At 43.0% G+C, this 17,340-nt stretch overlaps 1 protein-coding gene across 9 annotated transcripts in view; it reads right to left on the bottom strand.

Annotated features, from left to right (window-relative positions):
* LOC139243687 (LIM domain-binding protein 2) overlaps positions 1–17,340 on the bottom strand; it is a 776,895-nt gene that overhangs the window by 45,116 nt on the left and 714,439 nt on the right. For all 9 annotated transcript variants that reach the window (XM_070870836.1, XM_070870833.1, XM_070870835.1 and 6 more), the window contains one exon: positions 9,355–9,478. In XM_070870836.1, the coding sequence (XP_070726937.1) occupies positions 9,355–9,478 (124 nt within the window). The remainder of the gene's footprint in view (positions 1–9,354; positions 9,479–17,340) is intronic.

Genomic DNA, 17,340 nt, shown 5'->3' with positions numbered 1-17,340 from the left:
AGGAAACAAGGGTTGGAAAATAGATATCTGGGGAGATTGGCAATACTAAATGGTATATACAGGTGCAGCGTCCCGAATCCGGAACTCTCGGACCGAGGCCATTCCGGATTTTGCGTTTTGCTGGATTTTGGAACGTTTTTTTGATGTCATGAATCCGGAAACACCCGAGCCCAGGTTTGGGTTTTTCCGGATTTCGGAACGTCAGAAGAGGGGTGCGCGGGGGGGAGGGAGAGAGGGGGGCGGTGCTCGCCGCCATGGAGATGTTCACGCAGGGCCCGGCTGCCGTGGAGATGTTCGCGCGGGGCCCCGCCGCTGTGGAGATGTTCGCGCGGGAACCCGCCGCCGTGGAGATGTTTGGGCAGGGCCCCGCCGCTGAGGTCCTGATTGGGTGGGGCCCACCGCTGCGGAGGAGTCCCTTGTCTGGTCCAAGGTAGGTGAGGTCGGGCAGCCGAGGTAAAGGGGAGGAAGGGGGACCGGGGCGAGGTCGGGCCGGGGTGAGGTCGGGCCAGGGCGAGGTCGGGCCGGGGTGAGGTCGGGCCCTGCGAATTCGGGGCAGGCGAAGTTGTGGCGAAGTTGGGGCGGGCGAAGTCGGGCCAAGGCGAAGTCGGTTTGCCGAGGCAGGGGGAGTCCGGATATCGGAACATTTTCTGGTTTCCAGACGACCCAGCCACGGATCGTCCCGGTGTCCGGATTCTGGAACATTCTGGATTCCGGAACTCTGGATTTTGGAAGTCGAACCTGTACTTCAATGCAAGGAGTATAGGAAATAAGGCAGATGAGCTCAAAGCACAGATTGATATTTGGGAGTTCGATATTATAGCTATTACTGAGACATGGCTGAAAGAGGGGCAGGTATGGCAACTCAACATTCCTGGTTACCGGGTTTTCAGATGAGCTAGAGAGGGGGATAAAAAAGGAGGGGGGGTTGCAGTATTGATTAAAGAAACAATTACAGCTGGGATGATATGTTAGAGGGGTCATTAAACAAGGCCATATGGGTTGAATTAAAGAACAAAAAAGGGGTGATCACACTACTGGGAGTGTACTATAGATCCCCAAGCAGTCAGAGGGAGATAGAAGAACAAATATGTGGACAAATTGCTGTGAAGTGCAAAAGCTATAGAGCTATAATAGTGGGGGATTTCAACTACCCTAATATTAACTGGGAAAAAGGTAGTGTAAATGGTACAGAGGGTGCGGAATTCCTAAAATGCATTCAGCAGAACTTCTCTAGCCAGTATGTAACAAGCCCAACAAGGGAGGGGGCAGTTCTGGACTTGGTTTTGGGGAATGAAATGGGGCAAGTGGAAGGGGTATCAGTGGGAGAGCATTTTGGTGCTAGTGATTATAATTCAGTAAAATTTAGGGTAGTTGTGGAAAAGAACAAAGGTGGACCAGGAATAAAAGTTATCTATTGGGGTAAAGACAATTTTGCTGAGCTGAGATGGGATTTGGCCAAAGTGGACTGGAAACAGCTACTTGATGGTAAATCAGTGTCAGAGCAGTGGGAGGCATTCAAGAAGGAGAACCTGAGGGTACAGAGCAAGTATGTTCCCTTAAAAAAAGGGTGGGGCTATCAAATTTAGAGCCTCCTGGATGTCAAGGGACATACAGCATAAGATAAAGAAAAAAAGGGAAGCTTATGAAAGATACCGGGAACTCAACACTGTGGAAACTCTAGAGGAATATAAGAACTACAGAGGTGCAATTAAAAAAGATATCAGGAAAGCAAAGAGAGAGCATGAAAGAATGTTGGCAAGTAAAATCAGGGGAAACCCAAAGGCGTTTTATAAATACATTAAGAGCAAGAGGATAACTAGAGAAAGAGTGGGGCCCAGTAGAGACCATACATGAAATGTAAGTGTGGAGGCAGAAGATGTGGGTAGGATTCTTAATGAATACTTTGTATCTGTTTTCACAAAAGAGAGGGGCGATGCAGACTTTGCAATGAGGGAGGAGGAATGTGAAATATTAGACGAGATAAATATAGTGAGAGGTCAGCCATGATCGTATTAAATGGTGGAGCGGGCTTGAGGGGCCGTATGGCCTTCTTCTGCTTCTATTTCTTATGTTCTTATGTTCTTATTAAGGGGCTTCACAGCTTTGAAAGTGAATAAATCCCCAGGCCCAGATGAAATGTATCCCAGGCAGTTAAGAGAAGCAAAAGAGGAAATAGCAGAGGCTCTGACCATCATTTTCCAATCCTCTCTGGCTACAGGTGTAGTGCCAGAGGACTGGAGGACTGCTAATGATGTACCTTTGTTTAAAAAGGGAGAAAGGGATAGACTGAGTAATTACAGGCCAATCAGCCTAACTTTGGTGGTGGAAAAATTGGAAAATATGCTGAGGGACAGGATAAATCTTCATTTGGAAAGACATGGATTAATCAAGGACAGTCAGCATGGATTTGTCAAGGAAAGGTCCTACCTGACTAACTTGATTGAATTTTTCGAGGAGGTAACCAGGAGGGTCGATGAGGGCAGTGCATATGATGTAGTGTATTTGGACTTCAGCAAAGCTTTTGATAAGGTCCCACATGGCAGACTGTTCACGAAGGTAATAGCCCATGGAATCCAGGGAAAAGTGGCAAGTTGGATCCAAAATTGGCTCGGAGGCGGGAAGCAAAGGGTAATCGTTGATGGGTGTTTTTGTGACTGGAAGGATGTATCCAGTGAGGGTCCACAGGGCTCAGTGCTGTATCCCTTACTTTTTGTGGTTATTTCTCAATGACTTGGACTTAAATATTGGGGGTTTGATTAAGAAGTTTGCAGATGACACTAAAATAGGATGTGTGGTTGATAATGAAGAAGAAAGCTGCGGACTGCCGGAATTCAAACCGGATAAGTGTGAGGTAATGTATTTGGGGAGGTCTAACAAGGCAAGGGAATACTTAAATGGTACGACACTGAAAAGTGTAGAGGAACAAAGGGACCTTGGAGTGCAGGTCCACAGATCCCTGAAGGTAGCAGGCCATGTAGATAAGAAGGCATATGGAAAACTTGCCTTTATACATCGAGGCGTGGAATAAAAGAACAAGGAGGTTATGCTTGAACTGTATAAAACATTGGTTAGGCTGCAGCTGGAGTACTGTGTGCAGTTCTGGTCACCATATTACAGGAAAGATGTGATTGCACTGGAAAGGGTGCAGAGGAGATTTATAAGAATGTTGCCTGGACTGGAGAATTTTGGCTATGAGGAAAGATTGGAGATGCTGGGTCTATTTTCTGTGGAACAGAGGAGGCTAAGGAGAGACCTAATTGATGTGAATACAATTATGAGGGGCTGAGATAGAGTGGATAGGAAGGACCTGTTTCCCTTGGTAGAGGGGTCAACAACCAGGGGGCATAGATTTAAAGTAATTGGAGGGAGGTTTAGAAGAGACATGAGGGGAAATTTCTTCACTCAGAGGGTGATGAGGGTCTGGAACTCACTGTCTGAAAGGGTAGGAAAGGCAGAACCCTCATCACATTTAAAAGATACTTGGATATGCACTTAAAATGCCGTAACCTACAGGGCTATGGACCAAGAGCTGGAAAGCGAGATTAGGCTGGATAGCTCTTGGTTGGCCGGCGCGGAAACAATGGGCCGAAATGGCCACCTTCCATGCTGTAAATTTCTATAATTCTATGACAAATGTTCTAACATCCTGTAGTGCCACCTAACTAAAAATGATAGAATCAGTCCTTGTACTACAGACAGTACATTACCAAAGGGTTGCCGAAACATTTGATTTCTCTTCTTTGACATTTACCAAATGTACTATAACCCAGAAACTTTAAAAATGCTCTTTTACGTGATTATCTTTCTCGATGGGAGCATCAGGGAGGGAGGTCAGCACGCCTGATTCGTGATGCTCCTGATATTTTGGTCACTGATTTTATTGGTGAGAAAAGTGGGATGTGCTGATGTCTGCAGCCAGTTCTGTGATCCATGCTTCTGTTGAGCAGGACTGTGTGCTCGGGGTGGAGTCTTGCAAATTTGGGGCTTATATCTGATCACAGCAAGTGAGTAGATACTTCAGGCCTCTTGATTTCACCTATTTATTGCCTTTTTTTTTAGCATGAAGCAAGTCCTGTATACTGTTATGCTCATTAAATAACCCAATAACTTTGCCTTACTCACAACAGCAGATTTGTGTGTTACACTAGCTTTTAGTTAGGGTATTCTGCTTTCCTCAAGCACAGTTTGGGAGGAAATTGAAGTAATCAACAACTTGTATGGTTTACTTCACCTGGTCACACACTTCAATTTTCTTACTAACATGATTCTACTGGCCCAAGAGAAGCTGAACTTTTGCTGGTGGACCCACATCAGTATGTCTCACATTAGTGGGGCATTATTCTGAAGTTGACACAGCATTACGGATCGCCAAACAACAACAGTAACACCCTTGTCAGCAGGTTTAATGACAAAGTTGGGGTTGGATCTGAGAGAGCGGAGTGCTGCAAGTTCAGTGGGAGGCAGGTTGGAGTGAGGGGAGCAGAGAAATTGAGACGGCCGATGTCCTGTCGGCTGCTCGCAATGAAGAGATCTAGAGAGGCTAAGAGGCCAGAGGGAGGGGTCCAGGGAGAGCGAGAATTCTGAAACCGGGAGAAAAGGTCAGCTGTGCAAGGGGAAGACGCCTAGCTGAAGAAATAGGCATGGAGGCGAAGGCGGCAGAAAAAGAGCTCAGCATCGTGCCGAGCTCGAAATTCATTGAGGTGGGGGCGTAAGGGGATGAAGCTCAGGCCTTTGCTGAGAACTGATCGTTCGGGGTCAGAGAGGGGAAGGTGAGAGGGGATAGTGAAAACACGGCAGGGGGTGAGATTGGAAAGGATGAGATCAGAGCGAAGTGAAGGGGAAGAAGGTTCCGAAGGGACGTTGGCATCCAAGAGTTGTTGAAGCTTACTGAAAGGAAGAACATTTTTTTTTTGTTAAAGTGCAGGATGAGGCGAAGGATGAAATGGAACTGCGGACCAGGACAGTTTAGAGATAGAGTGAGTCGATGTTGCTGAAGAGAGAGGTCGAGAGTGTGCATGTGGTGGCACATATCATTGAGTGTGGATCCCAGGATGCGGCGAGAGCAGTGGTTTGGGGAACGTTGAATATCTCAGAGATATCTGTAATCCTGGGTGGATCCAAAATATGAAGGGTGGAACGATGATACAAAGATGGGAGGAAAAGCAATGTGTGAGGAGGACATACAAAATCTGCAAAAGGACATCGACAGGCTAAGTGAATGGGCAAAAATTTGGCAGATAGAGTATAATGTTGGAAAGTGTGAGGTCATGCACTTTGGCAGAACAAATCAAAGAGCAAGTTATTATTTAAATGGAGAAAGATTGCAAAGTGCTGAAGTACAGCGGGAGCAGGGGGTACTCGCGCATGAAACACAAAATGTTAGTATGCAGGTACAGCAAGTGATCAGGAAGGCCAATGGAATCTTGGCCTTTAGATGTATGGGAATGTTACTCATACAATCTTCCCCTGTTAATTCAAAGTTTTTTTTAAAGTGAATTATCCCGATTAAGTTTTTAATAAGACAATGCCGGGTACATTTTATTTGTATTACTTCAATTTGAATTAACAGATAATTTGAATTAAGCAACTTTGAATTAACTATAGACTACTTGGTGTCACTGGAGTGGTCTACGAGAGAGGGAGACACGAATTCATAATCTCCATGTGGGTGAAGAAATATCTGGCATGAGCATGACTTTTTCTGTATAAAATGGGAAAATACACTTTTCTTCCCATTTTAAAAAATAAATGCAGAGAAGGATATAATATTTGAAAATATTTTGCTGACTATTGGAGAAAATACTGCCAGAGCACATATGGAGAGAAGGCAGACATCTTTTATAAGTGCAGTAAACAAAGCATGATTTACTGTTATGTAGTGTGCATCTCTTAAAATTTGCATTGATCTATAACCGGAACCAATGTCCGAGGGGGAGTGTTTGCGAGTGCTGTTGGGGAGGAGTTAAACTAATATGGCAGGGGGATGGGAACCAATGCAGGGAGACAGAGGGAAACAAAAAGGAGACAAAAGCAAAAGACAGAAAGGAGATGAGTAAAAGTGGAGGGCAGAGAATCCCAAGGCAAAAAACAAAAAGGGCCACTGAATGTAAAGGGGCTGCAGGACGGGTCAAAACTAAAAATCATGGTTTAAAAACTAGTATTAAAACACTCTACCTAAACGCATGCAGCATTCGAAATAAAGTAAATGAGTTGACGGCACAAATCACTACAAATGGGTATGATTTGGTGGCCATTACAGAAACGTGGTTGCAGGGTGGCCAAGACTGGGAATTAAACATACATGGGTATCTGATGATTCGGAAAGATAGACAAGAAGGGAAAGGAGGTGGGGTAGCTCTGTTAATAAAGGATGATATCAGAGCAGTTGTGAGAGACGATATTGGCTCTAATGAACAAAATGTTGAATCAATGTGGGTGGAGATTAGAGATAGTAAGGGGAAAAAGTCACTGGTGGGCGTAGTTTATAGGCCCCCAAATAATAACTTCACGGTGGGGCGGGCAATAATCAAGGGAATAATGGAGGCATGTGAAAAAGGAACGGCAGTAATCATGGGGGATTTTAATCTACATATCGATTGGTCAAATCAAATCGCAAGTGGTAGCCTGGAGGAGGAATTCATAGAATGCATACGGGATTGTTTCTTAGAACAGTATGTTACAGAACCTACAAGGGAGCAAGCTATCTTAGATCTGGTCCTGTGTAATGAAACAGGAATAATAAATGATCTCGTAAAAGATCCTCTCGGAATGAGTGATCACAGTATGGTTGAATTTGTAATACAGATTGAGGGTGAGGAAGTAGTGTCTCAAACGAGCGTACTATGCTTAAACAAAGGGGACTACAGTGGGATGAGGGCAGAGTTGGCTAAAGTAGACTGGAAACACAGACTAAACGGTGGCACAATTGAGGAACAGTGGAGGACTTTGAAGGAGCTCTTTAATAGTGCTCAACAAAAATATATTCCAGTGAAAAAGAAGGGCGGTAAGAGAAGGGATAACCAGCCGTGGATAACCAAGGAAATAAAGGAGAGTATCAAATTAAAAACCAATGCGTATAAGGTGGCCAAGGTTAGTGGGAAAATAGAAGATTGGGAAAATTTTAAACAACAGCAAAGAATGACAAAGAAAGCAATAAAGAAAGGAAAGATAGATTACGAAGGTAAACTTGCGCAAAACATAAAAACGGATAGTAAATGCTTTTGCAGATAAATAAAACGGAAAAGAGTGACTAAAGTAAATGTTGGTCCCTTAGAAGATGAGAAGGGGGATTTAATAATGGGAAATATGGAAATGGCTGAGACCTTAAACAATTATTTTGCTTCGGTCTTCACAGTGGAAGACACAGAAACCATGCCAGAAATTGCTGGTCACAGGAATGTGGGAAGGGAGGACCTTGAGACAATCACTATCACTAGGGAGGTAGTGCTGGACAGGCTAATGGGACTCAAGGTAGACAGGTCCCCTGATCCTGATGAAATGCATCCCAGGGTATTAAAAGAGATGGCGGAAGTTATAGCAGATGCATTCGTTATAATCTACCAAAATTCTCTGGGGAGGTACCAGCGGATTAGAAAGCAGCTAATGTAACACCTCTGTTTAAAAAAGGGGGCAGACAAAAGACAGGTAACTATAGGCCGGCTAGTTTAACATCTGTAGTGAGGAAAATGCTTGAAACTATCATTAAGGAAGAAATAGTGGGACATGTAGATAGGAATAGTGCAATCAAGCAGACGCAGCATGGATTCATGAAGGGGAAATCATGTTTAACTAATTTACTGGAATTCTTTGAGGATATAATGAGCATGGTGGATAGAGGTGTACCGATGAATGTGGTGTATTTAGATTTTCAAAAGACATTCGATAAGGTGCCACACAAAAGGTTACTGCAGAAGATAAAGGTATGCGGAGTCAGTGGAAATGTATTAGCATGGATAAAGAATTGGCTGGCTAACAGAAAGCAGAGAGTCGGGATAAATGGGTCCTTTTCGGGTTGGAAATCGGTGGTTAGTGGTGTGCCACAGGGATCGGTGCTGGGACCACAACTGTTTACAATATACATAGAGGGGACAGAGTGTAGTGTCACAAAATTTGCAGATGACACAAAGATTAGTGGGAAAGCGGGTTGTGTAGAGGACACAGAGAGGCTGCAAAGAGATTTAGATAGGTTAAGCGAATGGGCTGAGGTTTGGCAGATGGAATACAATGTCGGAAAGTGTGAGGTCATCCACCTTGGGAAAAAAAACAGTAAAAGGGAATATTATTTGAATGGGGAGATATTACAACATGCTGCAGTGCAAAAGGACCTGGGGGTCCTTGTGCATGAATCCCAAAAAGTTAGTTTGCAGGTGCAGCAGGTAATCAGGAAGGCGAATGGAATGTTGGCCTTCATTGTGAGAGGGATGGAGTATAAAAGCAAGGAGGTCCTTCTGCAACTGTACAGGGTATTGGTGAGGCCGTACCTGGAGTACTGCGTGCAGTTTTGGTCACCTTACATAAGGAAGGATATACTAGCTTTGGAGGGGGTACAGAGACGATTCACTAGGCTGATTCCGGAGATGAGGGGGTTACCTTATGATGATAGATTGAGTAGACTGGGTCTTTACTCGTTGGAGTTCAGAAGGATGAGGGGTGATCTTATAGAAACATTTAAAATAACGAAAGGGATAGACAAGATAGAGGCAGAGAGGTTGTTTCCACTGGTCGGGGAGACTAGAACTAGGGGGCACAGCCTCAAAATACGGGGGAGCCAAATTAAAACCGAGCTGAGAAGGAATTTCTTCTCCCAGAGGGTTGTGAATCTGTGGAATTCTCTGCCCAAGGAAGCAGTTGAGGCTAGCTCATTGAATGTATTCAAGTCACAGATAGATAGATTTTTAACCAATAAGGGAATTAAGGGTTATGGGGAACGGGCGGGTAAGTGGAGCTGAGTCCACGGCCAGATCAGCCATGATCTTGTTGAATGGCAGAGCAGGCTCGAGGGGCTAGATGGCCTACTCCTGTTCCTAATTCTTATGTTCTTATAATCATAAATATCGCCGTAGCCATTTTCTATATTATTTTATCAATTCAAGTGTATAATGTGGCTCATATAACTACTGCATGTTTATCTGCACAACTGAACAAGTGATATGGAGGCAGAAGGATGCATTAAATAATTATAATGAGTGCCTAGAAAGATACTGGTGCTTTCGAGATCAGTATCTGTGATACTGTGTTAACTGTGAGGAACTGAAAAAATGCATGATTAGAGCACTGTCTAACTTCATTGTGACTATTCTTCCCCAGCTATCTAGAAATACTTATTTAATAAAATAAGGTACATTGTAAGCCTACCTGGAGGTGCTACCATTCGCTGCCATTTCTGGAATAAGCAGGTTTTCAGACAGTCTCGTGGGCTGATATTGTACGTTTTGTGTCTGGACATAAGTTCTTGCATTGGCTCCAGTATAACACACAACTGAAAAAATGAGCACAAATTATATACTGTTACACTTACTCATTAGTTCTGTTAATACTAAGAAAAAGCAAACACATATTTAAGCAGATCAGAGTGACTCTGAATAAACTGTCTCACAGGCCAATACTGTTACAAACATTCCCTCTCAATTTATATGAAGAATGGTTATTTTGCAATATCCTTGACTGGTCAGATTATCTTTGAGGGCTCTATTCATTCTTTATTGTTGGAATATTTTGTTTAAGCCTTCAACTTGCAACATTAATGGCCACTGTACTGTTGATTAACATTGCTTAAAACTGGTACCAATTTCAGAAAGATGGCCTGGTGCAAATTGTTGGTAGAATGATTCAGATCCAGCCCAGATTCTTTTGGAGAAGGTTTCTCCAGAACTGTGGAGGTTTGTTACAAAACTTATACATTGTCTTATACATCCCCTTTTGATTCTACTTCCTCTTTGGTTTCTATTCAACGTAAAAGGAGGGAAATTCCACGGAAAGTAACTTCTGTTTTTGGTGCTTACCCATTTACAGATGAAAATAATAGACCTTGCCATAAATTTATGACTTTTATTTTAAAAAATACTTCAATTTTATTGAGAACAATAAAGATACATTTACACTACAATGGTGCAAATCTGGTTCACTTTGAGGCTAAAGTAAGTCTGGAGTTAGAAGCCCATTTCAACTGAGGTTTCCTCCTTCAGAAAATGTTTCCCTCTCTGCTCGGCTGGTCTGGTAACATAAGTTAGGAGTGTCCTTGTGTGTCTCTAGTGGCTTCATTGTAAACAGTGCATGGGAGGGGGTGGAAGAGTTATTTTAACATCAAACAGGTCATAGAGCTGCTCTGGAGCTTTCCCAGCCTGGTCTCCTGGAGCCAGGCAGCTCGAAGACAGTTGTCAGACTAGTTTGAGACAATGACCCCCACTCTTTGCTACTCTAGGGCATACTTGAATGACTCTATAATAATAAACATGAAAAATGCTGGGAATGCTGCAGGTTACATCATCATCATAGACTGTCCCTCGAAATCGAGGAAGACTTGCTTCCACTCTAAAAGTGAGTTTTCAGATGACTGTACAGTCCAATATGGGATTTACAGTCTCTGTCACAGGTGGGACAGACAGTTGTTGAAGGAAAGGGTGGGTGGGGAGTCTGGTTTGCCGCACGCTCCTTCTGCTGCCTGTGCTTGTTTTCTGCAAGCTCTCGGTGACGAGACTCGAGGTGCTCAGCGCCCTCCCGGATGCTCTTCCTCCACTTAGAGCGGTCTTTGGCCAGGGATTCCCAGGTGTCGGTGGGGATGTTGCACTTTATCAAGGAGGTTTGAGGGTGTCCTTGGAATGTTTCCTCTGCCCACCTGGGGCTTGCTTGCCAGGTTACGTAACTCCAGTTAATAATGGATACATATTCTATTCTTTTCTGAATGAGCTGTGAATGGTATAGCTGTGAATACAGTCACCACTGTGTAAGCTGCACTTGCTCACAGCCAGTAAACCCTTGGCAGAAAACCTGCATCTCTTTCACACAGCATAAATATAATGTTACAACCAAATCCCACTGTTGGGAGCTGAATAGACAGCAAACTAGTTCTACATTAATAGGTATAAAGTAACTATGAAGCTAAAAGCTGTGTCTCATTATCACTTTCTTGTAAATAAGCTTATTTGAAATACTACATGGTAGTTGGCTGAAAGCCCAGGTAGCTTTGTAGACAAGTCATTGCCATTCAATGTTGTAGCGTTTTGTCTCCACACATTAACACCGAGGTGTCCTTATAATGCAATTCAAAAATAGAATTCCACTGTCTGCTTCAAAAGTGGTTCAATGGTTGAAGCTGCTGACAACATGCTTATTCACGGTTCAGAAGGAAACAAAACCTAGTTTGTGTTGAAATGCCAATGGTAGTTTTTTTTACAAACTCTCATTTGAATTTTAGAGTCACACAGTAAAGTGATAGTAAATTAATAAAGCATTTTGGCTGTCCACACTTTTATCAAGAAACGACCTTTGCACAGTCGTCTGCAGTGAAAATCAATCCTTTACATATTGAGCATATAAGATGAAACTATATTTTTGATATTCTGTGTTCTTCTCACCACCATCATCATAGACAGTCTCTCGAAATCGAGGAAGACTTGCTTCCACTCTAAAAGTGAGTTCCCAGATGACTGTACAGTCCAATATGGGAATTACAGTCTCTGACACGGGTGGGACAGAAGGAAAGGGTGGGTGGGGAGTCTGGTTTGCCGCACGCTCCTTCCACTGTCTGCGCTTGATTTCTGCATGCTCTCGGCGACGAGACTCAAGGTGCTAAACCCTCCCAGATGCTCTTCCTCCACTTAGGGCAGTCTTGGGCCAGGGTCTCCCAGATGTCAGTGGGGTTGTTGCACTTTATCAAGGAGGCTTTGAGGGTGTCCTTGAAATGTTTCTTCTGCCCACCTGGGGCTCACTTGCCGTGTAGGAGTTCCGAGTAGAGCGCTTGCTTTGGGAGTCTCGTGTCGGGCATGTGGACGATGTGGCCCACCCAACGGAGCTGGTTGAGTGTGGTCAGTGCTTTGATAGTATGGAATTGTCTGACAACCTTTACAACCAGGTAAATCAAACCAAAGCTTCAGTGATTCAAAGCTGCCAAAATGTACAAAACATTGAAATCCAAGTGTGACCAGAAGATGGCATGAGATACTTTGCGAACTAACATTAGTCCACAAGTGTTCTGACAACTTTCAAACTCCTGGTCCTACGACAAAATGCCAGCAAGAGAATTACTGATGCAATTTCAGACCTGCACTTAGGCATTCAAGTTAATATATGTAATGATCAACAAAACTGGATAATGAAAGGTTTGCCTAATTTGCTCTAAACATAGCATAAAGAGTGATATGGATTAGATTTAGGGGATGTGAAAAAACCATTCATCCAGGACTTAAATCCATTCATGTATCATGAAGTTTGTGAATTAAAGCAAGTTGAGGTGGCATGGCCACATATTATACTAATGATTTTCCACAGACAGTAATTGGTCTCGGCCATGCCATTAAATGTTATATCTAGGTCATTTGAGGGAGGGAGAAACATCTGGTTCAGACTCATGCAACTTCTAGTGGATAAGAACATAAGAAATAGGAGGAGGAGGCTTTTTGGCCCCTCGAGCCTGCTCTGCCATTCAATAAGATCATGGCTGATCTGATCTTAGTCTCAACTCCACTTCCCTGCCCGCTCCCCATAATCCTTGACTCCCTTATCGTTCAAAAATCTGTCTATCTCCACCTTAAATATATTCAATGACTCAGGCTCCACAGCTCTCTGGGGTAGAGAAGTCCAAAGATTCACGACCCCCTGAGAGAAGAAATTCCTCCTCATCTCCATTTCAAATGAGCGACCACTTATTCTGAAACTCTGCCCCCTAGTTCTAGATTCCCCCACAAGGGGAAATATCCTCTCTGCCTCTACCCTGTCAAGCCCCCTCAGTAGCTTACATGTTTCAATAAGATCATCTCTCATTCTTCTAAACTCCAATGAGTATAGGCCCAACCTGCTCAACCTTTCTTCATAAGACAACACCTTCATCTCAGGAATCAACATAGAAACATAGAAAATGGGTACAGGAGTAGGCCATTCGGCCCTTCTAGCCTGCATCGCCATTCAGTGAGTTCATGGCTGAACATGCAACTTCAGTACCCCATTCCTGCTTTCTCGCGAACCTCGTGAACCTTCTCTGAACTGCCTCCAATACAAGTTTCTCCCTCCTTAAATAAGGAGACCAAAACTGTACACAGTTCTCCAGGTATGGTCTCACCTGGTACAGTTGTAGCAGATCCTCCCTACATTTATACTCTAACCCCCTTGCAATAAAGGCCAACATTCCATTTGCCTTCCTAATTACTTGCTGTACCTGCATGCCAATGTTTTGTGTTTCATGTTCAAGGATCCCCAGACCCCTCTGTATGGCAGCATTTTGTAATCTCACCCCATTTAAATAATAATTTGCTTTTTTATTTTTCCTACCAAAGTGGATAACCTCACATTTTCCCACATTATACTCCATCTAGCACATTTTTGCCCACTCACTGAGCCTGTCTATATCCCTTTGCAGACTCTTTGCATCCTCCTCACAACTTGCTTTCCCACCTATCTTTGTATCATCAGCAAATTTAGCTACATTACACTCAGTCCCGTCATCCGAGTCATTAATATAGATTGTAAATAGTTGAAGCCCAAGCACTGAACTCTGTGGCATCCCACTAGTTACAGCTTACCAACCTGAAAATGACCCAATTATCCCGACTCTGTTTTCTTTTAGTTAGCCAATCCTCGATCCATGCTAATATATTACCCCCAACCCCATGAGCTCTTATCTTGTGCAGGAACCTTTTATGTGGCTCCTTATCTCCAAATACATGACATCCACTGGCTCCCCTTTATCCACCCTGCTTATTGTATCCTCAAAGAACTCCAGCAAATTTGTCAAATGTGATTTTCCTTTCATAAAACTACGCCGACTCTACTTGACTGTATTAAGATTTTCTAAATCATAGTTGTGAAACAACAGTGGCAGAGCCATTTGATCCAGCTGTATACCTGTCTTCTGAGATGGGAATGGATAGTGTGGTTCGCAGAGGAGGAAAAGCACAAAAACAATGAGACGACATTTTTCATATTTTACAGGCCTACACAATTCATTACTCCTTGATTTAGGTTTATTAATATCAATAAAATTCTCAGGTTAGAAACTGCTATAAATTCTTTACAAAGTACAGAATAGGATGAGAAATAAGGTCATGCAGCCCTTGGGGCACAGTCTATGGCGATGCTGAGTTTAACTTCTAATGTTCCTTATCTGTTCCAGTGTTGAAGTATAAAAAAACTATAGTAAAGAAACAGAAAATTTGTCCATTACTTTTGGAATAATGCAGACTTAACACCAGTCATGCGTGTTTGTTATTTACTACAATATATAATGCTGAAAAAATCCTCAATCATTTGCAAATGATTTATTGGTAAATTTGAAAGCAGTAGTGACATCAGGATTATTAATCATTCTGTGTAGACACCATCACACATCAATTACACTGAATACACTGGCAGTCAGCATTTGAACTGACAGCTGTTCTCAGTGCAAAGTATGACACCAAATTGAGTTTAGCCATCCCATCAAAACAGTATATCTTCACAATAAAACTGCTCGTGTCCATCATGTAGGCCGAGCCTGCCATCGATGTTATGACTGTCGGTTTCCTTCTTCCTCATTAATTATGCACCTGTGTTTTCTTCCTTTCGAATTGCTTACTTTCTACTTTAGTTGTTCCCCAAACATATTGTACAAAACAATTGTCCCCAATTACAGATAAAAAAGGCCATTCGACACGTTAGTTCATCTGTCCAGAAAGACCCAAGAGTTTCCCTGTTGTATCCAAATGGTTCCTAAATGATACCCCTGTTTTTACCCCCATTACTGTATCTGGAAGTCCATTCCATGGGCTGGATTTTCATCATTTAGCCCTACCACTGGTTTTCCGGTGGCATTTCGGTGCTATTACAAAATTGTGGGTTTTTTTACGACCGAAATACCACTTTCACTCAAGGCCGCTATTTTCATCAAATATGACTGGTGGTAGGGCTAACTTTGCAACACTCAAAGTAAAATGGGTGGTATTTTTGCGGGTGGTAAAAATGGTGGTATTGATGAATTTACCTCTGGTGGTAATTTTCGGTGGTATTTCGGTGTTGGAGTCTTGGCCGCAGGTAAAAGAAGTGCAGAGTGGGGGCTGATGTTTTATTGTTGTTTTTGTTCTTGCTGTTGATGTTGTAGTTCTTGTCATTGTTCTTGTTGTGTTATTGTTATATTGTCGTTGTTGCAAAATTTTTTTAATTGTTGAAGTGAAAAAATTATTTATTTGTTGACTTTTACATTTTTCAAAGTTTACAACATTTTATAAAATGTTGTTAAACCTAACCATTCTTGCACTGTATCTAACTTTTAGAAAATGAAGGATAAAACTCAACAATAAGAGTGGGCGGTAAAGGTGAAACATAACTCTCACTGTTCAAGCAAAGTGTTGATTTATGAGCTGCTGATGTCCTCAAATATCTTCAAAATGTTCTCAAATCTCCTCAAATATCCTTAAAATGTCCTTGGATTTTCTCAAATAACCCACTGAAAGCCTCAAATGACCTTAAAATCTAACTCTGAATTCACATAAAGATGTCTGTGTAAAACTCAGCCTTCTCTCATGTGGAATGCACTACAGCTCCATTTTTTAAAATGGCATCCATAGCACTGGATTCATAGAAACATAGAAACATAGAAAATAGGTGCAGGAGTAGGCCATTCGGCCCTTCGAGCCTGCACCACCATTCAATGAGTTCATGGCTGAACATGCAACTTCAGTACCCCATCCCTGCTTTCTCGCCATAACCCTTGATCCCCCGACTAGTAAGGACTACATCTAACTCCTTTTTGAATATATTTAGTGAATTGGCCTCAACAGCTTCCTGTGGTAGAGAATTCCACAGGTTCACCACTCTCTGGGTGAAGAAGTTTCTCCTCATCTCGGTCCTAAATGGCTTACCCCTTATCCTTAGACTGTGACCCCTGGTTCTGGACTTCCCCAACATTGGGAACATTCTTCCTGCATCTAACCTGTCGAAATCCGTCAGAATTTTAAACGTTTCTATGAGATCCCCTCTCATTCTTCTGAACTCCAGTGAATACAAGCCCAGTTGATCCAATCTTTCTTGATATGTCAGTCTCACCATCCCGGGAATCAGTCTGGTGAACCTTCGCTGCACTCCCTCAATAGCAAGAATGTCCTTCCTCAAGTTAGGAGACCAAAACTGTACACAATACTCCAGGTGTGGCATCACCAAGGCCCTGTACAACTGTAGTAACACCTCCCTGCCCTGGAACTCAAATCCCCTCGCTATGATGGCCAACATGCCATTTGCTTTTCTTAACCGCCTGCTGTACCTGCATGCCAACCTTCAATGACTGATGTACCATGACACCCAGGTCACGTTGCACCTCCCCTTTTCCTAATCTGTCACCATTCAGATAATAGTCTGTCTCTCTGTTTTTACCACCAAAATGGATAACCTCACATTTATCCACATTATACTTCATCTGCCATGCATTTGCCCACTCACCTAACCTATCCAAGTCGCTCTGCAGCCTCATAGCATCCTCCTCGCAGTTCACACTGCCACCCAACTTAGTGTCATCCGCAAATTTGGAGATACTACATTTAATCCCCTCGTCTAAATCATTAATGTACAATGTAAACAGCTGGGGCCCCAGCACAGAACCTTGCGGAACCCCACTAGTCACTGCCTGCCATTCTGAAAAGTACCCATTTACTCCTACTCTTTGCTTCCTGTCTGACAACCAGTTCTCAATCCACGTCAGCACACTACCCCCAATCCTTTGCACATTAATCTCTTGTGTGGGACCTTGTTGAAAGCCTTCTGAAAGTCCAAATACACCACATCAACTGGTTCTCCCTTGTCCACTCTACTGGAAACATCCTCAACAAATTCCAGAAGATTTGTCAAGCATGATTTCCCTTTCACAAATCCATGCTGACTTGGACCTATCATGTCACCTCTTTGCAAATGCGCTGCTATGACATCCTTAATAATTGATTGCATCATTTCACCCACTACCGATGTCAGGCTGACCGGTCTATAATTCCCTGTTTTCTCTCTCCCTCCTTTTTAAAAAAAGTGGGGTTACATTGGCTACCCTCCACTCCATAGGAACTGATCCAGAATCTATGGAATGTTGGAAAATGACTGTCAATGCATCCGGTATTTACAAGGCCACCTCCTTAAGTACTCTGGGATGCAGTCCATCAGGCTTTGGGGATT

Source organism: Pristiophorus japonicus, chromosome 2 (genome assembly GCF_044704955.1).
Source record: "Pristiophorus japonicus isolate sPriJap1 chromosome 2, sPriJap1.hap1, whole genome shotgun sequence".
Taxonomy (NCBI): Eukaryota; Metazoa; Chordata; class Chondrichthyes; family Pristiophoridae; genus Pristiophorus; species Pristiophorus japonicus.
Note: the sequence above shows the minus strand (reverse complement) of the source record. Positions and strands in the feature narration are given on the sequence as shown.